Source organism: Mus caroli, chromosome 4, assembly GCF_900094665.2.
Source record: "Mus caroli chromosome 4, CAROLI_EIJ_v1.1, whole genome shotgun sequence".
Classification (NCBI taxonomy): domain Eukaryota; kingdom Metazoa; phylum Chordata; class Mammalia; order Rodentia; family Muridae; genus Mus; species Mus caroli.
The window spans coordinates 14,821,186-14,846,847 of NC_034573.1; the positions used below are offsets into that span (position 1 = coordinate 14,821,186).

Genomic DNA, 25,662 nt, shown 5'->3' on the forward strand with positions numbered 1-25,662 from the left:
TTTGTGTGGCTATCTTCTTTTGCATTTGTTGAAAGAAGATTACTTTCTTGCTTTTTCTAGGGTGTAGTTTCCCTCCTTGTGTTGGAGCGATCTATCTATTATCCTTTCTAGGGCTGGATTTGTAGAAAGATATTGTGTAAATTTGTTTTTGTTGTGGAATATCTTGGTCTATCCATCTATGTTAATTGAGAGATTGCCTGGGTATAGTAGCCTGGGCTGGGATTTGTGTTCTCTTAGGGTATGTATGACATCTTCCCAGGATCTTCAGGCTTCTTTAGTCTCTGGTGAGGAGTCGGGCGTAATTCTGATAGGTCTGCCTTTATATGTTACATGACTTGTTTCCCTTACTGCTTTTAATATTCTTTATTTGTTTTGTGAATTTGGTGTTTTGATTATTATGTGAGGGGAAGAATTTCTTTTCTGGTCCAGTCTATTTGGAGTTCTGTAGGCTTCTTGTTAGTTCATGGTCATCTCTTTCTTTAGGTTAGGGAAGTTTTTTTTTCTATAATTTTGTTGAAGATATTTACTGGCCCTTTAAGTTGGGAATCTTCACTCTCTTCCAGAACTATTTGGTCTTCTCATTGTGTCCTGGATTTCCTGGATTTTTGGGGCTAGGGACTTTGTGTATTTTCTTTGACTGTTGTGTCAATGTTTTCTATGGTATCTTCTGCACCTGAGATTCTCTCTTCTATCTCTTGTATTCTGTTGGTGATGCTTGTGTCTATGACTCCTGATCTCTTTCCTAGGTTTTCTATCTCCAGAGTGGTCTCTCTTTGTGATTTCTTTATTGTTTCTATTTCCATTTTTAGATCTTGGATAGTTTGTTCAATTCCTTCACCTGTTTGGTTGTGTTTTCCTGTAATTCTTTAAGGGATTTTTTACTTTCCTCTATAAGGGCTTCTACCTATTTACTTGTGTTCTCCTGTATTTCTTTAGCTGAGTTATTTATTTCCTTCTTAAAGTTCTCTATCCTCATCATGAGATGTGATTTTAAATCAGAATCTTGCTTTTCTGGTGTGTTGGGATATCCAGGGCTCATTGTGGCATGAGTTTTGTGTTCTGATGATGCCTAGTAGCCTTAGTTTCTGTTGCTTATTTTCTTGCCCTTGCCTCTCACCATCTGGATATCTCTGGTGTTAGCTGATCTTGCTGTCTGACTTTGGCTTGTCCCTCCTGCAAGCCTGTGTGTCAGTACTCCTGGGAGACCAGTTCCCTCCAATAGGAATTTGGGTATAGAGAGCTATGGCACAGGCTCAGTTCTGAGGTACAGACAGAAACTGGAAGTATCCTATTCCTAGCTGTTCCTTGGTTCCTGTGTCTTGATGGCTCTGGGTGGGTCCCTCTTGGGCCAGGAATTTGAGTAGAAGTGGTGGTCTTACTTGTGTTCACAGGTATGTCAGTACTCCTGGGAGACCAGCTCCCTCTTGGTCAGTATTTGGGTATGGAGAGCTGTGGCACAGGATCTGTTCTAAGCACTGTAGCACAGGGTCAGCTCCTGGCTCAGATGGAAACCACAACATATTGATTCTTAACATCAATGCCCCAAACGTAAGTGCAACCAAGTCCTTTTACAAGAGGAACACTAGTATGGTTTAAATCAATTATTGATCCTCACACACTGATAGTATGAGACTTCAATATCCCAGTGTCACCAATGGACAGGTCATCTAGACAAAAAAAAAATCTAAACAGAAATATTGGACCTATAGTTGTTGTAAATCAAATGAATGAGGCAAGTATTTACAGAACATTTCTTCCAGACACAAAAGAATATACCTTCTTCCAAGAATCTCATAGAACTTTTTCCAAAGTTGACCACTTACTCAGATATAAATCACGTCTCCACAGATACAAGAAAATTGAAATAACTTTCTGCATCCTATCACTGTCACAGAGGAAATCGGTTTACCAACATCAGAAACAACAAAAAGGTTACAAACTCATGGAAACTGAACATCTCTCTACTGAATAAAAACTGGGTCAAGACAGAAATAAAGAAAAAAGTCTTTCTAGAATTGAATGAAAATAAATACACAGCATTCCCAAACTTGTAAAAAAAACAAAAAAAAACAAAAAAACAAAACAAACAAACAAAAAAAAAAACCAAAGAACGTGGTGCTAAGAGGAGAGTAATATTTGCCTACCCCCCAAAAAAGAAAAGAATAGAAAAAGTAAGGGAAGAATTTCATACTAACAGTTAAATAGTACACCTTGAAAGCTCTAGAACAAAAAGATATAAAAATACCCAAGAGGAATAGTCAGCCTGAAATAATCAAACTGAGGGCTGAAATCAATGAAATAAAACAAAGAGAACAATACAAAGAATCAATGAAACAAAGAATTAATTCTTTAATTTTTTTTTAATTCTTTGTTGAGAAAAATCAACAAAATAAACCAACCCTTATCCAAACTAACTAAAAGGTAGAGAGAGAATATCCAAATTAACAAAAGCAGAAGTAAAAAGGGAGACATAGCAAGTCACTGAGGAAATTCAGAAAATCACAAAGACATATTTTTAAAGCTTGTTATGTTGAAAAGGCTAAAAAGATATACATAACTTTCTTGATAGGACCACTTACTGAACTTAAATAAAGACTACACAAACAATTTAAATAGACCTATGACCCCCAGTGAACTAGAAGCTTTCATAAAAAGTCTCCCAATCAAAAAAAATCAATCAAACAAACAAATAAACACAAAACCAGTGCCAAATGGTTTTAGTGCAGATTTACATCATATTTTGAGGAGGAACTAATGGCAGTACTCCTCAAATTATTCCACAAAAAATAGAAACAGAAGGAACATTCCCAAATTTCCCTTGTGAACATAGACGCAAAATACTCAATAAAATCCTTCCAAACAGAATCCAAGAACACATCTAAAAGATCATTACCATAATCAAGTAGGCTTCATCTCAGAGATGCAAAGATGGTTCAGTTTAAAAAAAGAAAATCAGTAAGTATAATCTACCATGTCAACAAACTGAAAGAAAAAAGTCACATGGTCAAAGCCTTGACAAATTTCAATCCCCTTCATGATAAAAATCCTGGAGAGATTACGGATACAAGAAACATACCTAAACACAGTAAGGGAAAATTATCGCCAGCCTATTGTCAACATCAAATTAAATAGAGAAAAAAAATCAAAGTAATTCCACTATAATCAAGAACAAGACAAGGTTATCCACTCTGTCTATATCTATTCAATATATTGCTTGAAAATATAGCATGAGCAATAAATCAACTGAAGAAACCAAGGAGATACAAATTAGAAAGGAAGAAGTCAGAGTGCCATTATTTGCAGATGCCATGATAGTATACATAAGTGACTCCCACTCCCCAAAAAATCCACCAAGGAATTCTTACAGCTGATAAACACTTTTAGCAAAATGTCTGGATACATGATTAATAAAAATAAATAAAAATAAAAATAAAAATCATCAGTAGCTCATCTATGTACAAAAGACAGACTGAGAAAGAAATCAGGGAAATAATACTCACCTTTCACAATAGCTTCAAATAATATAAAATATAAAGTATCTTGAGATAAAACTAACCAGGAAAGTGAAAGACCTATATGACAACATCCCCAAACACTGAAGGAAACAACTGAAGAAGATACCAGAAGATGGAGAGATCTCCCATGCTCATGGATCAGTAGGACTAACATTGTAAAAATGGCCATCCTAGCAAAAGCAATACAGATTCCGTGAAAACCCCATTAAAACCACAGCACAGTTCTTTACAGACATTGAAAGAACAATTCTCAATTTCATATGGAAAAAAACATAGTAGCTGAAACTATTCGAACGTTAGTTTAAAGAAAACCTTCTGGAAGTATCAACATCCTTTATTTTAAGTTGTACTACAGAGAACCACATGTATTGGCATAAAAACAGAGCAGTGATTAATGGAATAAGATAAAGTTCCCTGACATAATCTACACCCACATGAACACCTGATTTTTTTTTTTTATGCAGAAGCTAGAAGACAGCATCTTCAACAAATGGCTTTCCTCTAATGAATGATGAGCATGTAGAAGAATACAAACAAAAACACATCTTTCACCCTGCACAAAACTTAAGTCCAGATGGATCAAAGACCTCAAAATAAAACCAGTCACTGAACCTAACAGAAGAGAAGGTGAGGAAGACACATAGCACAGGAGATGACTTATTGAGCAGGAAACTGGTAGCTCAAGGCACAAAGATCAACAATAGGCCTCATGAAACTGAAAATCTTCTGTAAGGCAAAGAATACCACCAATCAGAAAAAGTGGTAGCCTACAAAATGGGAAAACATTTTCACCAAATCCCCATATAACAGAGGGCTCATATCCAAAATATATAAAGAACTCAAGAAATTAGATATCACCCCCCCCCAAATAATCGAATTTAAAATGAGGTTCAGAAACACAGAAATCTCAAATAGCTTAGAAACATATTTTTAATGCTCAAAATCCATCAGGAAAAAGCAAATCAAAACTACTTTGAGATTCTAATTTACAGTTGTCAGAATGGTAAAGATCAATAATACTATTGACAGTTCGTGCTGATGAGGATGTAGAGCAAGGGGAACACTCCTTCATTGCTGCTGGGAGTGCAAACTTACACAGATACCATGAGAATCAACATAGAATTCCCTCTGAACATTGGGAATTGATTTCCCTCAAGACCCAGTTTAGCACTCTTGAACATATACCCAAAGGATGCTCCATCCTACTACAAAGATACTTGCTCGCATGTTAACTGTGGATTTATTTATAATAACCAGAAACTAGAAATGACCTAGATGTCCATCAACAGATTAATGATAAAGAAAATGTACATTTATACAATGTAGTATTATTCAGATATTTACAAAAATAACTGCATGAAATCTGCAAGCAAATGGGTAGAGCTACAAAAAAAAATAAAATAAAAATCATTCTGAGTGAATTAACCCAGACACAGACAGACAAATATGGTATATGTTCTCTCATAAGTGGATATTAACCACTAATTAAATAATAATCGAACTACAATCTATAAATACAGAGAGGTTAGGTCAAGACGAGGGGGGGTGGTCTTATGACTATCCCTGGGAAGAGGAAATTGAAGAGATCTTAGAGGTGTTCTGGGGATGGCTGTGGATGGGATTGGGAGAGATCAGTGTGAGAAGGAACGGGATTGGATGGAAGGATAGAGTACAGGGAGATTTAACTGCAATTGGGAAGCTTTTGGGGGTGGTGTGAAAACCTAGTGCTCTGGAAACTTCCTGGAATCTGTGAAGGTGACCCTGATGAAGCCTCCTAGTAATAGAGAATACAGTATCCCAACTAGCAAAGCTTCCAGTGGAGGTACTGGGTTGCGTTCAATTGAGTTGTTGTCCAAGAGGGTACCATGGCAAACCCCAAACAACCCAGGATGTTGTTAAAACAAAGGGTTGCTCTCAGAAAACTGACAGTGAGACCCCATTAACAAGGGCAACCTCCACACAACTCACTGAACATGGAGACGTCAAACTGGTACCTTCATGGATGCTTCACTCCTAGGTTCTAGTCTCTTTGGTGCAGGAAGATACTGTGACGGCTACTTAAAGAGAAAGCTAGACACAAACACAGCCACAAAAACTTTGACATACAATTTGTCCTGTTTGCAAAATATGCTAGGGCAACTATGCTTGGAACTTGTGGGAATAGCCAACCAATGTCTGATTTGATTTAAGTCCCATTCTGCAAGAAGGAACCCATATCCAGCACTGCTTGGGTAACCAAGAACCAAAGACTAAGTACTCCAGAGACGTATGGTAAAACCAAACAGAACTGGTCAGGTAAAGAAAAAAATCAATAAAATGACTCCTAATGATATTCTGGTATTCTCATAGATCACTGCCTTATCCAGTCATCATCAAAGAACTTCCTTCAGCAGCAAAGAGGATCAGATGCAGAGAGCCATAGCCAGAATGTATACAGAGTATAAGGGGGAGATTTGAATCAAATTCTTCCCCTCTGAGCTCAGAGAATCCTGTGAAATTGGTAGAAAATATAAGAGCTAGGAAACATAGAGGATACTAGGAGAACAGGACCCTCTGAATCAACTAAGCAAGGCACATGTGAGCTCAGAAAGACTGAAGCTGCAAGCATAGGATCGGCAGGAGTCTGCAACAGATACTCTGTAGATAGATAGATAGATAGATAGATAGATAGATAGATAGATAGATAGATAGATAGATATTAACTGAGTATTTTTATTAGATTCCCAACTTTGAGAACAACTGGGTCTCTGACTCTTGTGGCTGCTCTTAGGACTCTTCCCTTGTTGGGTTGTTGTGTTTAACCTCAATATGATAGTCTTTCCTTTGCCATATTGTATTTTATTTTGTCATGTTTGGTTGTTATCTCTTAGAAATCTGTTACTCTCTAATGAGAGATAGAAAGGTAGTGGTTCCAAAGTAGAGGGGAGGTAGGGAAGAAGTGGGAGAAATGGACAGAGGGGAAAGTATGATCAGGATATATTGTGTGAGAAAAAGATCTTAGAATCTATCTTCAATGAAAGAAAAAAAAGGTTACAGATCATAGAGGGTATAAGCTTGGATGAGACAAATAGGTTGTGTTTATAGTCACTATATACACAAGTGGTCACTGAAAGGTGACTATTTGAAGGAGACTCTCCCACCCAATGCTTTAAATACTGCAGATATTGCTTTTATGTGTATTTTCCTACCTTTATGAAGAAAATAATTATGTTGGAGAAGAACAACACACATAAGTTTAAGGAGTTAAGAAATATCAAAATTTTTATTCATGATGTTTTGCAAAAGAAAGCTGCTTATCAAATAGTGTAAATTATGCTAATCCAAGCATGCCTAAACATAATCATTAATAGCTGTCTTAAGCACCATGTAAAGTTTCACTTATGAGTACCTTTTCATAATAATTATATAGTTTAGAAGAATAAGAGCACAATTGAATAATAATAGGTAGTAGAGACAGAACTCACTCCACACATAGTTCTTTATGGAGTTCTGAGATCTTAATATTGCTATCATTTTTCTATACAGTTTAAGTCAAGGCAAGTGCACACTCTTGTAACTTAGCAATTGGAGATGAAGACAGGTGTCTATTAGCTATCTTTATTGCTTTGCTGTGTCTGTAAAATTATTGTTCTCCTTATTAAGGGCTGTGACACACAGATGATCTATGACCTGCTGCTAAGATTGAAATCCACTATTTATTTACCTGGTGACTTTGTCTGCAAAAAGGTAAGTGCATACTGTTTTCAAGTGCACAGTGAATAATGCATTGGAAGAATTTGGACATAGGTCAATAATGTATTTTAAATAAAATCTGTCTAGAGTGACTTCTATATTATAAAACACCATGACATATACTTAATTCTACAAAACAAACACGAATGCTTGGAATTTAAATGGAACAAGATAATATAGGTTCAATTGTATAGATCATAGAATAGGTATGTAGATAGTTCAAAACCTGTTTGTATAAATTTAAATTACCAATTACAATACACTATCAAATTTAAATATTTTAAATGAAGAATAAAATGTAGATGTGACATATGCTTTTGCCTTGTCTGTGCCATCAGCAAGCTATTTGTTCTATTTTGCTCCCAGTAAATAATCATTGATAATTTTTAAACATTTATTGTGAATTTGATGACTACAAAAGTATCAAATGTTCATCATTTCTTAAAATAGAAACATATAAATGACAGTCATGAAATTCACCATGAAAAGAATAGTAACTATTTCCAAATATTGTGCTTCTCTTTTTATACAGATTAATGGGTCTCATTATGTAGTCCTGACTGCCCTGGAAGCTACTATATAGACCAGGTTGTCATGCAGCTCATAGAAATCTGCCTATCTGTGCTGCTCAAGTGTTGGGATTAGAGGTGTTTGTCACCACACCAGGCTCTTATCATTATCTTAAACATAATTAAGAATATGTCTATAATAAACATAATTAAGAATATGTCTATAATCACAGCTCTCAGCAGGGTCACAAGGTCAAGGTCAACAGGAACTAGATAGGGAGTTCTAAGCCTCCTAATTTACACATCAAGTTCTTGTCCAAAAAAGGAGAGAATGAGGTCCTAAATTTTATATCTAGAAAAAACCTAACTCAATGCTAATAATCAAAATTTAAAACATAGAACATAAAGTTATGTGTTTATGTGATATTAAAGTATAAGTAAAAATGTCTAGGAGAACAAAGGGGACTAACAAATGAGGTTAATGAAGGAAAGGTAGGAGGGTGTGGTGGGATATGTTCAACATCCAATATATATTTGTATGGATTACTAAAAAACAAATTTTTAAAATAAAGGAAAATGTACAATACAAAGAAATGGAGAAGACTTGAGTTCTTGAGTAGTTCACAGATGAGTGTGGATGAGAAATACATGCTTCATCCCAAAACAGTGTGAATAAACACCATGCTATAGGACATAAAGCAAGGGAGACTTCCTGAGGAAGGAAGGCTGTAGTAAGTCTTGGGAAATATTCTGAAGTGAACTCTGTGCTGCGTGAGTATAGAAAAGAACTAGCTTAAGCCAAGCCAGAGAGGAAGGAATCATGTATTCAGCAAGAATATCGAGAACTACAGTAAGACATGTTAAAACAGTGGTATTTATTTCATAAGCAAAATGTAGTTTTGAATAATCTAGGACAGGTACCAGGCAAGTGTCCTGTCCTTCTTATGGGGTTTTATAGTCTAGTGATAATGTGACAACTCACACTATGTCAGCACCATATGAACACAGGCATCTGGGCTCCGTACCTAGTCCTGATGAAGCCTACATATTAGCATTTAAAGACAACCTATCTGATTCTAAAATACAGCCATGAGAAGGGTAGACCTGATGTAAGAGAAAGGAGACAAAATTTAAACCAATATGTAACTGTAAAGTGTACAGTTATATAAGTAGAAGCAGAAGTTGTTAGAGGAAGGCACTTATTCATATTGGAAGTTCATAAAGTCAGTTTGTCAGGTATGACCTTTGTAAAATTTAAATATAAATTTTAGTAAATATAAATTTTGTTGAGTAAAGAAAAAAAAGAAAAGGAAAATCAATAGGCTAATACTTTTTTATGAGAAGTTGCAGCAGTGATCTGAGAGGCAAGAGGGAGCTTATCATAATGGTGCAAAGGAGTGAGCAAAAAAGTAGAAAAAGAAAATCACACGAGGTGTGAGAAATATCAGATACATCAGATGGAGACCACTGGCTTATAGGTGGAACCAATCAGATGAAAGAAGGGGAAAGGAAAAGTGAAGGGTTTATAACTGGAATAGAATGAAAACTGGCTTTAAGAGTTCAAGTCATGGTATATAAAAAGGAAGGCCGAGGCTCTGAAGACACTAATGGTTTGGAGGAGATCAATGAAGGTTGTTATGAAAAGAGACAACTGCGAAGGAGCTGTAAAAGATAAAAGAGGATTCTGGCATTCTGGAAACGAAGCATACACATCCCACATAAACTCACCGTGGTAAAATACAATCTGTTGATAAGTGAAAGCAAACCATGTTCATTAAACTGGAATAAACAGTGCAATTCAAGAGTTCCTTTGGGGCAGTGATTTCCTGGGATGTCATAGGCTTAATGCACTAAGATAGACTCAACTTGTTCCAGACGCTGAAGGGGTTGGTTATTGAGATAACTCTGATTTTATCATCATGTCAAATCAATCCAATAATAAATAATAAAAATGAGAAAAGGAAAGACATAGGAAGATGGAAGAAGAGGCAGAACAATGCAAGTCACTGGTGTTTGGATCTGCTTTGGCTTTTACGTTTGTTTTTATTTCTAAGTGAAGAATTTTGTAATGCCAGATATTGACAGAAAAGAAAAGCTGTTGGCTGACCAAACTTTAGGTAGCTGAATTCAATTTGATATGCATTTACTATTTCTACAAAGATGTGCAGAGAAGGGGGAAGAAAAACATGTCACCTTCGATTAGACATTACCAAAATAACTGAAGCAACACAGAGATCTGATATTCTAAACAGCCTGCAGAAAGCTTGTGAGGATTCCAGACTGCTTGAGATTAATCTTGTGATGAAGTGTCGCTGTACAGAAAGTAGCCACAGGGCCTTTTTAGGCTTAAATTTGGGGGACTTAATTTCCAAAGATTTTCCTGCAATGTTTCTGCAGTAAAGTTTGGGAGTTTTGCCTACCAAGGAGCTCTTCATGATGTTAATGGTCCAGGAGCCACACTGTATCATCTCTCTTCTCTGATGAGGTACCCTGAGTGCTGTGATGTCCCTCACGAGCCTTGAGAATAACTAGCACAAGAATCCAAATACTTTTGACATATATTCTCACTCAGAGTCCCCTTGTTCTACCTGAAGTGCTTGCCTTTCAACACATTCTCCAAATTAGCGCATGGAACAGTCCTAAGTTAGGTTCAGTCTTGTTTTGCACATGCTGTCAGCCACTATTCTCTTAGAGTGATGTCTACTTCGTCTGAGAGCTAATTAAGCTTGCAGAAAAGGCTTAAATTAACCCAGAAATATGCAAGACATAGTGCAAGTTTGGGTTTGTTGATTATGCCTGATCTCCTTGGGAAATTATCAAAATGATCATTAAGAAATAATTAGTACCCATCATGCATTGCTACTTCCAGTCAATTGTAATAACTACCTTTGAAATTCCAGTTCCTTGAAATTAGTTATGCTTTAAAAATTAATAATAATAGGAATATGACCCTAACCAGATGATCACTTCCTAGAATTATAAAAAGAAACACTAATTCTCAAATGACTTACATTATTTTTGAATTGTTCATATTATCTCATTCATTATGAAGATATCAGTCTTGATAGCATGTTTTATGTTACATGTAATTATCTGTATGGACTTCAGGTGATATTGTTAGATTTAGTGTCTGTATGTATGTCAGGTGACATAGGTGCTAGGATTTTAATGCTGTCACTTGGCAGCCTTGTATTTTTGCTTGAGACACTTAGCTTGATTAGCCTTTATTTGCAATTTTCTTAAAGGGGGAAATAAAAAAAGACACTCTCACTGGTATATTTGCAAGAAATAAATGAAGTATTGTATACAAAATACTTTCCAGATAAAATGTAGTACTCTCTGATGAAAGACATATGTGATTTAAAACAAGGAGCTATACAAATATCCACTGCCCTGAAGATTTTTTTAAGATTTATTTTTGTGTATATGTGTGTGTTTCTGCATGAATATATGCTATATGCATGCAGCTGCCCCAAGAGACCAAAAGAGGGCATTAGATCCCCTAAAACTAGAGTTACAGTTGTGAGCTATCTAGTGTGGGAGCTAAGAATAAACTGCTGACCCATCTCTCCAACTCCCTATTTTGTTGAATTTTCAAAGTACAAAGACAAAATATTATTGGCATTGATGTTATATAAGTGGCTATAATAAAAATCCATATATATCATAATTTCTGCTTCAACCTACATTTCATATAAATGTTCAGTTCAGTACACACATATATGTATGTGTGTGTGTGTGTTTTCAGGTATGAATTAGGTGGTAAAAGTTTATAATTGTATACTCCAACCTGCTAGATAATTGTAAAGCATTTGAAGTTCAGGAAAATAACCCTAGGTATTAAAGGACTTTAGAACATCCCTGAGACAGTTAAATTATATTTACAATATTCACAAATGAATGCCTTTTATACATCATACTTTGTACTCAACACTGAAATAAAGTAGACATTGTCTCAATCATGAGAGAACATAAATGATAATCAATGCATTTGAATTTTGAATTGACTTTAGTGTATTCTAACCCATTGAAAGTACAAGAAATGGGAGTATTTGATATTTGTCCACTCATAAAGCAAGATTTTATTTTCTGTGTTGTTATATTTTCATAGGTTAGCTCATTTTGTTGTTATGTATATATCAACAGACTATGTAATTTATGAAAGATAAAGGTTTATTTACTTTATAGTTTTATGGTCTAAAATGTCTGAGATAATGTTATCAATACTTGGTAAGGGCTTTCTCAATGAGTCACAATGTGGCATAGTGCAGTGCCACATAAAACAAGTAAATCAGAATTATCAGAGAAATTTGATTTTTATGAAATAACCTCTTTGGTGATAAACCATCCCATTCATGAAGGCAGAGACCCTAGGATCTTCTATAGGTTCCATCTACAAATACCACCAACCTGTGAACATGTTTTCTTTTTTATTCAATTTACATCCCAATTGCTGTCCCCCTCCAAGTCTCCCCTCTTACAGTTCCTCCCTCCAGGCCCTCTTCCCTTCTCCTCTGAGATAGTCGAGGCCTTCCCTGAGTATCCCATCACTTTGGTGCATCAAGTATCTGCAGGGTTAGGCCCTGCTCCCACTGAGGCCAGACAAAACAGCTGCATTAGGGGAACAGATTCCACAGACAGGCAACCGCTTTAGGTATAGCCCCTACTCCAGTTGTTCAGGATCCACATAAAGATTCTGATGGGTGTAAGATGAAATCTCACAGTGGTTTTGAATTGAATTTCCTTGATGACTAAGGATGTTGAACATTTCTCTTTTTTATAAACATTTTATTACATGGAATATTTAAGCCCAATTAAATACTTTAAAGTTTTTGTTTCAGGTGCCAATATCAAGATGATTTCTGGTCATAAGATACTTACTCAATCTGAAAATTAATGTTATCTGTATTCATGTCAAATTAGAATATGTCACATTTTCCACAAAAGGTTGGTTATTCCTCAATAGTGGTTACAGAATACCCCTACATTAAACAAAACATTATACAAGAACCACAATAGAATATGATCATTCTAGTTAAAGACTGATAGAGAGATGGCTAAGTGGTTAAGAGGACCTGTTGCTCTTACACAGGACCTGGGTTCAGTTCCCAGAACCCATGATTCACAGTCATCCATAACTTTAGTTCTAGACTAAAGCACTCTTCATTCCTGTTGCCCATGAACATTTCTTCAATTGTTTCTTGAACACTCGAGATTCCTCTGTTGACAATTCTCTGTTTATCTGGTACCCATTTTTAACTGTGTTATTTGGTCGTTTGGAGTCTCATTTCTTGAGTTCTTTATATATTTTGGATATCAGCCCTCTATTGGATGTAGGGTTAGTGAATGTTTTTCCCAATCTGTAGGTTGCCATTTTGTCCTATAGACAAGGTTCTTTGCCTTAGAAGCTTTTCAGTTTCATGATGTGCAATTAATCAATTTTTCTTAGTGCCTGAGCCATAAGTGTCTGTTCAGAAAAATTTCCCCTCTGCCAATATGTTCAAGGCTATTTCCCACTTTCTCTTCTATTAGGTTCAGTATATCTGGTTTTACATTGAGGTCCTTGATCCACTTAGACTTGAGTTTTGTGCAAAGTGATCAATATGGATCAATTTGCAATCTTCTACATGCAGACTGCCAGTTAGACTAGCACCATTTATTGAAGATGCTTTCTATTTTCACTGTATAGTTTTGGCTTCTTTGTTCAAGATAAAGTGTTCATAGGTGTGTGGGTTTATTTCTGGTTCTTTGATTCTATTCTATTGTTTGACTTGCCTGTCTCTGTACCAATATCACTATTGTAGTAGTACAGCTCGTGGTCAGGGATGGTGATTCCTCCAGAATTTCTTTTATTGTTGAGAATTGTTTTCACTATCCTGGGTCTTTGGGGTTTTTTTTCCATATGAGATTGAGAATTGCTCTTTCGAGATCTATACAAAATTGTGTTGGAATTTTGATGGGGATTTCATTAAATCTGTAGATTGCTTTTGGTAAGATGGCCATTTTCACTATGTTAATTCTACCTATCCATGAGCATGGGAGATCTTTCTATCTTTTGATTTCTTCCTCAGTTTCCTTCTGTAGAGGCTTAAAGTTCTTGTCATATAGGTCTTTCACTTGTTCTGGTAGAGATACACTACTTGCTCAGAGGAGGAGAGGAGGGGAGATATGGGAAGGATTGTGGGAGGATGTGACTGCACGGAGTGCAGTGAGCTGGATGCAAAGTGAATAAGTCAAAAAAATAAAATTAAAAGAAAAATGGATATGTTGTGCCTTCATTTTCATTAAATTCTAGAAAGTCTTTAATTTTTTTTCTCTGACCCAGAGATAATTGAGTCGAAAGTTGTTCAGAAACAGTGTAGCCTTCTGGTGTTTCTCTTGTTAAAGTCCAGCTTTAATTCATGGTGGTCTGATAAGGCATTATTTCAATTTTCTTGTATCTATTGAGATTTGTTTGTGACCAACTATATAGTCAGTTTTGGAGAAGGATTCATAAGATGCTCAGAAAAAGGTATATACTTTGATGTTTGGGTGAAATATTCTATAGATGTCTGTTAGGTAAATTTCATTCAATATATCTGTTAGTTTCATTATTTCTTTCTTTAGTGTTTGTCTGCATGACCTGTCAATTGATGAGAGTGAGTTGTTGAAGTCTCCCATTATTAATATGTGAGGTGTGGTGTGTGATTCAAGCTTTAGCAATGTTTCTTACACAAGTGTGGGTGCCATTGTGTTTGGGGCATAGATGTTCAGAATTGAGATATCATCTTGGTAGGTTTTTTTCTTCTGATGAGTATGAAGTGTCCTTCCCTATCTCTTTTGATTAATTTTAGTCAAAAGTTTATTTTATTAGATATTCGAATGACTATTCCAGCTTTCTTCTTAGATCCATTTGTTTGGAGAACTCTTTTCCAGCCCTTTACTCTGAGATAATGCCTATCTTTATTTCTGAAATGTGTCTCTTGTGTGCATCAGAATGATAAATCCTGTTTTTGCATCCTATGTCTTTTTATTGGGAAATTTATTCCGTTGATGTTGAGAGATACTAATGACCAGTGATTGTTACTTCCTGTTATTTTTATTAGATATTTTCTTTATTTACAGTATATTTTTTTATCCCCTTTCCTAGTTTCCCCCCTGAATCCTCCTATCCCATACCCCTTCCCCTTGCTTCTATGAAGGTGTTCCTCCACCCATCCACTCCTACCTCCCTGCCCTGGCATTCCCTACACTGGGGCATCAAGCCTTCACAAAGCCAAGGGCCTCTCCTCCCACTGATGCCTACATATGCACCTGGAGCCATGAGTCCCTCTATGTGTACTCTTTGATTGGGGATATATTCCCTGGGAGCTCGGGGGGGGGGGTCTGGTTGATAGATATTACTGTTCTTCCTATAGGGGTGCAAACCCCTTCAGCTTTTTCAGTTCTTTCTCTAACTCCTTTATTGGGGACCCTGTGCTCAGTCCAATGGTTGGCTGCAAGCATTTGCCTCTATTTGTCAGGCTCTGGCAGAGCCTCTCAGGAGACAGCTGGACACATGCTCTACTATTTTCATAGTAGCCTTATTTATAATAGCCAGAAGCTGGAAAGAACCTAGATGCCCTTTAATAGAGAAATGAATACAGAAAAATGTGGCACATTTACTTCCTGTTATTTTGATGTTGGGGGTGTTAGTGTGTGTGTGTGTGTGTGTGTGTGTGTGTGTGTGTGTGTGTGCACGCGCGCGCACGCTTCCCTTGTTTTTGCTGGTATGGTATTACTTATTCCCTGTGCTTTCTTGTTTGTAGTTTTCCTTCTTGTATTTTCTGCAGGGCTGGACAGATATTGTTTAAATTTGAATTTGTCATATTGCTCTGGTTTTTATTGATTGCATTCTTTAGAGGGCCTTAGCTACCTGGATGGCTTTAGTCCCTGGATGTTTCTGTTGTAATAGTTGTTGAGATGGGGCCTAACCTCAATGATCCTGATGTGGCAGGCCTCTGATGGGTATCCTTGGGCTGTATGGTTCTGGACCTGCAGGTCTGATGATGGTAGACTGAAAGGTAGTGGAAGAATTGGGGTCTAGGGGAGAGATCAGGTGGCTCAGGGCAGCTAGGTGTGCCCCAGAGGATTCAGTGGGTAGGGACAATGGTTATGGGAAGGAAACATAGCCTATGTGCTTTTAGACTAGCAGGTCTGATGAAGGTGAGCAGAAATGTGGCAGGATAGTGGAGGGAAGATTAAATTCTTAACAATTGAAATTTGGGGTAGATACCAATAGCTCAGAAAATTATTAAAACCCTATTTATTTTGACTATTACCCAAATAATGCCCAGAGTTATGCAAACTGGCCTATTTCGAATTTAACAACCTGTGCTGAAGAAGTGGCTTAGTAGCTAAGAATGTTTGGTGTGCAATCATGGGGACTGGAGTTCAGATTTCAGCATCCATGTCATTATCTCCAGCCCTAAGTGGAGGTGAATACAAGTAGACTTCTTGGGCTTACTGACTTCCAGAAGAACAGAGAAAAGCCTAAGCACCAGGTTCAGGAAGAGACCTTGCTTTAAAGGAATATATGGAGTGCTAAGATACTCAAACACTTTCTAGCCTACACACACACACACACACACACACACACACACACACACTTAAATAAATAAGTGAACAAGCAAGCAAACAAACAAATAAATAAATTGTAGGATTTATCAACCTACCTTGACTTAAAATATCAGTGACATTCTTGTATGACATGTTTTTAGTGGGTAGAGATTGGAATTATTTAACATTATTTAATATAATACTACATTTATAACTTAGTATTTATTATATAGCAAAGAATACAAATAGGGATAGTGTCAAAAATATACACGTGAAAGACTAAAGAAATCAGGTACAGTCCTACATCTTAAGGATTATATGGATACATTTTAGTCAACCACAAAAACAAGAACAAAACATCTCTACAAGTCCTTCTGTAACTTCAGTCCAGTATTGGTTTGGTTGGGGAGAGGGAGCTGGGAGAATAGAAAAAGAGACATATATGTGTGGCATACATTTATGTGTGTATGCATGCGGCTGGGTGTGGTTTATGTTTGCTGGTGAGCCTGCATGTATGTATACATGTGTGGACACCAAAGGTTGACATCAAGGCTTTTCCTACACTATTCTCCATTCATTTACTGAAACAAGATCTCTTGGTGAACTTGGAACTAAGAACTCAGCTCCCCTAGTTAGCCGGTTGCCCAGGGAACCTTCTATCTCTAGTCGCCGAATGGGCTGATTATAACCAAGCCTTCATGCTTGTCTGGCTTGTATGTGAATGTCGGAGATCTGAACTTCAGTCTTTATGCTTTACAAAGAGTACTTTATTCATTTGAGTCAGCTTCACAGACTGTTTACAGAATTCTTAACTAGGATAGGACATATAACTACATGATCAGTTGTAGCCCAAATGCTAATGTAAGCAGCAAGTACATATAACAAAAATCATTGTATTTACATTATATATTTAAATTAGCTATCTATGCTCTTGTGAACTGCCCCACTTTATTCTATTCACATTTGAGTGTCCATACTGCCTAAGGTGTACAATTAGCATCATTGATTGGTAGCTATGTGAACATTCCAAGAGGTAAATTGTTAGTTGTTATTCTGACCATGAGACTCATCAAATACAAACAGGAACTTAATGAGAATAACTACACTAGCATGGTGTTACAATATAGTATAAGCACTCAAAGTCTCCCATTTCTTAGATCATACCTCAGCGACAGGGGAATAAGATAGGTTTGACTTTAATGTCTAATACTCCGGCTCTGTTGCTACACAAAACACCTTCTTTAGACCAGAGCAGTAGAAATCACAGTCAGAAAACTAAGCCATCCATGTGAGCAATTACTTTCTCTGCCATACCCACTCCTGAAATAATACAATGACGTGTGCATCTTCTCATGCTTTATGATGGTTTCCAGGGGTCGTGTGGTGAAAAGCACTGTTTTCCCAGTCATTTGTCTCTATGTGATTGTCTAATCAACATTTCAAAACTACCTCGGGTCTTCAAATAACTACTTTTACAAGGATATTCCCTGCTTTCTTTATTTGTATTTGCTCCTCTAGAAGACGTTAGATTTCTTCACGTGGGCTATAATCATTTTTGAAAATGACTGTGGTACTCTATTTTCTGTATGGCATTTAGGGAGAAATTGGAAAAGAAATGTACATCATCAAACATGGAGAAGTCCAAGTCCTTGGAGGCCCTGATGGTGCTCAAGTTCTAGTTACTCTGAAAGCTGGGTCAGTGTTTGGAGAAATAAGGTATCTTAAAAACTTCTTGTAAATGTCTAAGCCCATTATTTGTCATAAGACAACAACTGTAGGTTATAAAATATATAAATTTCTACTCGAGCTTATCAAATGCCTGATATTTTGCTGACAGCATTGGAAATTAAGGTTGTTCACATTTGTTTCACTGTTTTTATCCTTCCCCTCCCTCCCCCCCCCAAAAAAAAACAGAAAAAAAGAGCAAGTTATGTTCTTTATTACTGGAACCTAGGTCAGTACCTAACTTGTAACTGATACTCAACATATGGTGAGTTAATATGCACATTCCTAAATGAATAGAAAGAAGAAAGAGTAGTAGTATTATTTAACTGTTAGAAAACTTTTGTTAGGCTAACAAAGTGGTGTGAATAGGTTAGTAATGTGGTCATGAATGGGAACCAATCTGCCTCAATTTAAACCCCAGTTTCTCTACTTTTTTGTCTTTGCTCTTTACTTGACCCTATTCTTCTTCAGTTTCAACATCTTTTCTTTTTTTTTTTTTTGGCTTTTTTTAAAAGATTTATTTATTTATTACATGTAAGTACACTGTAGCTGTCTTCAGACACTCCAGAGAGGGTGTCAGATCTTGTTAGGATGGTTGTGAGCTACCATGTGGTTACTGGGATTTGAACTCGGGACCTTTGGAAGAGCAGTTGGTGCTCTTAACCACTAAGCCATCTCTCCAGCCCCAGTTTCAACATCTTAATAATTAGAGTTACAATAGTATGTATCAAAAAAGTTGGTAAATTAGCTTAATTTCTTTAAAATATTTTGTGCCTCTCATATAATTTTTACTCAAGAAGTATCAACTATTGTTATCTTTATTTCCTACTGGTCAGGAGAATATAAAAACAGAACAGAATAGAATGAATATAATAGAGCAGTCTCCAAGAGCAAGAGTATAAACAGCAAATTTAAACACGATATGTACTAACACTTCCATGAATTATTGCATTTAAATTTATTCATTATTCATTCAAAACAGTTTCCTAAGTGCCTAGCACATGCTGGATTGTGAAGTATCCCTCAAAACTCTGGGAATGCAACTCCTTAATTGTTGAGCTTCATTAAGCTTATGGTCAAGTAGGAAGAAACAGAATAATTACACAATTAATTTACAGGGTAAATTCACACTGTGATATCTTATGAATGCACAAGGCTGTAAGAAACTGATAGGAGATGCTACTAAACTGCCAGTAGTTAAGTATGAGCACCCATTATGAAATATTTGCACTGAGCTTTAAGGCAGTAAAGAAATATGGAGCCATTTAGAAAGAGGCAAAAGTCTAAATATAGGACAAATGCATCTGATCTAGGGATAGGTAAGTCACCACAGCTGGTAAACACTGGACACAGAAGGACATGTTGCAGGATGATTAGATGCAATAATGCATGGAAGTTTTAGTGCATATTGTGTTTCAATTTGCCAAAGACTTATCAAGGGCCAGTTTAGTTAAGGCTTTTAGATCATCATAAGAAAGAGGACTAGCTGAGAAGTGGGATATCATTTGAGACGTAAACAAATGGAATGATTAATAAATAAAAAATTAGAAAAAAGAGAAATGAGCCGGGCGTGGTGGCGCATGCCTTTAATCCCAGCACTCAGGAGGCAGAGGCAGGCGAATTTCTGAGTTCGAGGCCAGCCTGGTCTACAAAGTGAGTTCCAGGACAGCCAGGGCTATACAGAGAAACCCTGTCTCGAAAAACCAAAGAAAAAAAAGAAAAAAGAGAAATGTATATTTTATTCTCCCATCTGAGTACTAACCTGACCATGCTTAGTTTCCACTATTAAACAAGATCATGCAGATTCAGAGCAGTATGGATATAAGTGTGTTGGTCTCAATATGAATGGATATGAGGGAAGGGTTTAAGGAAAAGAACTGTCCAATTTGTATGATTTAAAAGACAACTCCAGCCGGGCATGGTGGCACACACCTTTAATTCCAGCACTTGGGATGCAGAGGCAGGTGGATTTCTGAGTTCAAGGCCAGCCTGGTCTACAAAGTGAGTTCCAGGACAGCCAGGGCTATACAGAGAAACCCTGTCTCGAAAAAACAAAACAAAACAAAACAAAACCAAAAAAAAAAGACAACTCCAACAGAAACAAGAGGGGGTGGGGATGCAAAAGAGAAAACCACATGCACATAAGCTGCAGTGATCCAGGAGAAGATGACAGTGTCTTGAACTACAAAGCTAATGCTTACAGGCAGAGAATAACACACTGACAAGAGCTATTATTGTTATTGTTATTATTATTATTATTTACATTGAGAAAATTGTTATTTCAAATTATCAGGGTCTTTCTTTTTTACTTTCTTTAAGTTTTTTTTTTTAATTTTATGGGAATTGTTTTACCTGCATGTATGTCTGTGATTGTGTTGGATCTCCTGGAACTGGAGTTACAGATAGTTATGAGCTGCCTTGTAGGTGTTGGGAAGTGAACTCAGGTCCTTTGGAAGAACAACCAGTGCTCCTAACCACTGATCCATCTCTCCAGCCCCAAATACCAAGTATCTTGACCGGAATAAGAACAGCTATTAATGGCAAGAAACCTTCCAACCCAAGTCCTTGTGGTTGAGTGTTTGGAGATCTCATCAGACTACAGAAGGCATTTGACTAATCTGACTTCACAGCAATTTAGAAGTCACGTGAGCTTCAGAGATACAAACTGACTTCATATTAATATAAGAGTTTCCTAAGAATGTTGAAGCATATTAGTTTTTTGTTGGTACAACTGCTCTGTTTTTAAAATGTCTTCCTCCTTCTTAACAACTATTGACCTACACTGAAGTAGTGGTAGAAAAAACTTCTTATAATGAACAAGACCTGTATTATTAGTCTGTTTCCTGTTATCTCCTTATGGGAAGTGCTTTCTAAAGTAATTTAATATTTCTGTAATTTAATCATCTCTATTATTATCAAGGTTATAAAATATACAACAAATCTAATCTGAAACATTACAGAAATTAATTAGCTGACCTTCCCAAGGGCTTTATTCCCTGAAAAGTAAAGCCTATAAATATAAGTACATTAATTGCTGATATTATCATCACAGGAGGAAACAGTCTAAGAATAGAATGCAGGTGTTGCTGAGTTAGCAGTAAAAGGAACCCTGCACCCCTGATTTCAGTACCTTAAGTAAATCCCCTCTTTCCCATTTGGTTTCAAACAGTAAGGCCTTCATTCTCTAAGTCTGCAACAGTCTCCCTAACTCAAGGAAAGAAGAGGTCTTTGCCTTAATTCACTTCTTGACTGTCGCTGGAAAAAGAAAAAGAAAAAAATAGGATGTGTTTGCTGTTCCCAGATGCTCATGGACTTCACAGCACATCTGTCTCCCAGCCCTAGGCTCCAGTCATTTCTTCCAAATGGAGGCATGTCTGCCAAACATCCAGACACTAGAAAGATCTTGTCATAGTGTTTACTACTCAGAAAAGCTGTGACCTTTGTTTAAATGAGCTAAATCTAGCACTGTCATGTAGCTTTTTATAGACTTCTTTTTTCTTAGAAGAAAACATAAGAAAGAAAATGATGAAAAGATTTCAAGGGCATTATATATTAATGCAAATATGCACAGCTAAAATATAGACGCACATACTGTCATGGATACAACCAGATCACATTCCCAGTTAATATACAGAAAGTACTAACACCTTATTATAAATAAGAAGAGGAGGAGGAAGAGAAGACAAGAAACAGAAGGAAGAGAAGGAGGAGGAAGAGAAGGAGCAGGTGGAGGAGAAGGAGGAGAAGAAGCAAAAGGAGGAAAATAAGGAGGAGGGAAAGGAGGAGGAGGAGGAGGAAAAGGAGGAGAAGGAACAAAAGGAGGAAAAGAAGGAGAAAGAGGACAAGGAGGAGTAGGAGAAGGAAGAGGAGAAAAGGAGAAGGAGGAGGAAAAGGAGGAGGAGAAGAAAAGGGAGGAGGAGGAGAAAAAGAAGGAGGAGGGAAAGAAGGAGGGGGAAAAGGATGAGGAGGAGAAAAGGGAGGAAGAGGAGGAGGAGCAAAAGGAGGAAAAGGAGAAAGAGGACAAGGAGGAGGAGGAGGAGGAAAAGACCAAGGCCTGTTCTGATTGTATTCTTCTCATAAGTGCAAAAACTCATACTTTATACCACTCATACTTCAAGAACTGATTCAAATGCTATCTATTTAAAGCCATCTTTACATAAACCCAAAACAGATAGTAGCTCCTTGTTCTTTGCTTCCATGGTATTTCATGCATTATATTACAACAATTACTGCTAACGTATAGTTAATTTGTTTATACAGATTTTCAAGAGACTGTATACCATTAACATGTAAATATTAGCAGTTATTCATATCTACATCACTAACAACTATGGTTAAATTGTACATTATAATAGTTTTTATTTATATCCTGCCTGTATTAAAAATAATGACAGCTCCAACCAAGTGATTAAATGTTCAAGTTCAACTATAAGATTATTCACAGGAGGGTATGGAATACAAGTACAACACAGGGCCAGTATGTCTTTAAAATCTGGCAAGTGTTTGAGGCTAAATTTTTGTTAACTAATACTTCACTTTCACAATGACAGAGGTAATTAACTTATAACAAGTAAAGGTTTGCTTAGGCTCATGATTTGGGAGTTCTGCTCCATGATCAATTAGCCCTGTTGCTATTGGCCCATGTTGAGACAGCACATTATATCAGGATCATGTGGCAAAGCAACATTATTTACATTGTGGCCACGGTGAAGAGAGAGAGAGAGACAGACAGAGACAGAGACAGAGACAGAGACAGAGACAGAGAAAGAAGTGATTATATTATAACTGAAAGGGTCTGTGCCCTGACTAGTTTTATGTCAACTTGACAGAAGCTATCATCACTGGAGAGAAAGGAGTTGCAGTTGAGTAAATGCCTCAACAAAATCATGCTATAGGCCAGCCTATATGAAATTTTCTTAATAAGTAGTTGATGTGGGAGGGCCTGTACCTTTAGGAGTGGTGCCATCTCTGGGATAGTGGTCCTTGGTTCTATAAGAAAGCAGGCTGAGCAAGCCAGTAAACAATAAGATTCCTCTATGGCCTTTGCATCAGCTCCTGCCTCCATGTTCCTCCCCTGCTTGAGCTCCTGTCCTGACTTCCTTCTGTAATTGACTATGATATGGAAGTATAAGCCAAATAAACCCTTCCCTCCTCAAGTTGCTTTCGTCATGGTTTTTCATCATATTGTTAGAATTGTATCTAAGACAGTCTCCAATCTAGTAACAAATGTTTTTATGTAAGATAGGAAGAGTGACAGTCTAAAGACTGGCAAGAACTGCAGCCATGCAGTCACAGGCAAGAAATGCATATGCATTACATATACAAGAAATATTGTTCCAGTAGAGCCAATAAAAAGAGCACAGCCTAGCTGGCATAATTTTGATTACAAGTTTGACCTTACTTTGTAAAGTAAATTTTTGTGGATGTAGGGTGCTGTTTGCTGGGAATTTATTAAAGAAGCTACAGGAATTTAACGTAATACCCAAACCTTTATAACTTAATATTTGAAGGTTTAGTAGAAAAAGAAAAAAGGTGTACCTGAAATACCCTGTGTTTCACCTGCCGTGTCTATTCTACACCTAAGACCTATACATCTTTCCTCCTAAGTGTGCCTTAAATCACTGATATCTGACCTTCAATACAGCTGCCATTTTGGGTAGTCCAAACCACCTCCACATCTAACTAGAACTCTGACCACATTCTCCACAACCCTGCCTCTAATCTGCAGTTGAATGATTATGGAAAGCATTGACCTGATCAGATCTGTGTCTTTCTGCCCAAATGTATACCTGCTACTCTTAAGATTAAGTGCAGAGTTCTCATAAAAAAAAAAAAACCCTGCAGCATCTGACCTGGCTACCTGTCTTCTTCAGGTTTCATGTTTAACCCATATGTCCTGCTAATCTTTTCCAGTTCCTTGACTGTGCCACACTGTCTACTTAAAGGGAATTTTTTGCACCTGTTGTTAATTCTGTCTGCATATTCTTCCTGCCCACCTTCACCACCACCCTCCTTCTCTACACATCTCCGTGTTTGGAGTCTTCCTGAACCTCCCAAGTTTTCTTGCTTTACTTCTTGTCAAACTACATTCACATTTTTGGACCACTTATCTTTGTAGCTGGATGTTCATTGGTATATTTATTTCTTCATCACCCCCTCCAATCGGAAGTACCAGGGCAACTACCTACAACTGATCCCAATGTGTCCCCTGCCTCAGAAGTCCTAAAGGAACTAGGAGAACTAGAATCCAGCACACAGTCCTAGATCCCTCTTGGCCATAAGCCCTGGCTTCCATGATCAGTCATGTCCATGCAAAAAGGGCACTCCTGCCTAAGATTTCTATCCATGGTACTGCCTTTCCCAGAAATACTGCATTTCTCTAGTTTGTGCAAACACTGAGCAGGCTCCCAAGATCTTATTAGACACCACATGTAGTTTGGCTTACATTTCTTCCTCAGCCTTTAAGACATTGTTTGGCCTATAAGTGTATTAGTTATTAGAGTCAACAAACCTTGACCCGTGGGAGCTCTCAAAACCTGAGCCACCAACCAAAGAACATACACTGGCTGGAACAAGGCCTGCTGTCACCTTTGTAGCAGACAGGCAGCTCAGTCTTCGTCATTGTCCTGTCTGACCTCAGTGGGAGAGGATGCCACTAATCTGGCAGGACCAAAGATGTCCACCTTTCAGAGGAGAAGGGAATGGGCAATGGGGAATTAACTCGGTGAGGGGAGGAACCAGGAGGGAAAGCAGTGTTTGGATAAATAAGTAAACAGGAAAAAATTGATAGTTGTTGAATAAATAAGTAAATAAATAAGTGCATAATCTTTGATAGTACAAATACCCATCCATTTTGGTCGTGACTATTAATAGGCAGCCTTGTGGCCTCTGTTACTACTAAAAATAGCACCGTTGGAGGTATCTTTGTAAAATTACTTCATTGTTCTTTGAACTCATTTCTTTCAGGTTCATTCCCCAAAGCGAAATAAAGTAGGTCAAAAAGTAGAAGCATTTCTGTAATTCCTCAAGTATATGAGCAGATAATTTTCAAAAACAATGAGCACATGTACAATCCAATTAACAATGTATAGCTCTTTCCCTCAGCATTGCTGACCTTGCTTTATTTTTTCCAAATTGTTTTGCATTTTAATATAGATTGTTCCAATTTGCATTCCTCTAAATAGTGTGGGGAAGAGAACAGGTAGTCAATAAATATTTGCTAAGTGAGTTTCTTTCCCGGGAGCCAATTCCTGTCCATAAATGTGATCATTTACCGTCCACGGTCTGCTCACTCTCCCACTCCTCTTGACAGCACACAGTAGGAGCTTTCCGTAGAGCTGCCTGGTCTAGATCACTTGGTTTCTAGTCAAAATATTTAAGGACTGACTTTTCTGACTGAACTGCATATTCTGATGAATTCTTTTTATTTATGTTAACTTCATATCATTGTGAAAAGGTCAAATATTTCAAAAGCTAATTTTGAATTTTTCTCTTCACTCTGTTTTTATTTTTCCAGAACAGTGTTTAAAGAGGCATACCAGAGAAACAGCTAGTTCTTCAGAAAATTCTCTTTTGTATTCCTAGGCTTAGTGAGAATATGTGTT

At 37.1% G+C, this 25,662-nt stretch overlaps 1 protein-coding gene across 1 annotated transcript in view; it reads left to right on the plus strand.

Moving 5' to 3' along the window:
- The window catches only part of Cngb3 (cyclic nucleotide gated channel beta 3), a 197,621-nt gene that overhangs the window by 152,694 nt on the left and 19,265 nt on the right, over nt 1–25,662 (plus strand). The window contains exons 16-17 of the mRNA XM_021159706.1: nt 7,158–7,241; nt 17,931–18,049. Coding sequence (XP_021015365.1) covers nt 7,158–7,241; nt 17,931–18,049 — 203 coding nt within the window. The remainder of the gene's footprint in view (nt 1–7,157; nt 7,242–17,930; nt 18,050–25,662) is intronic.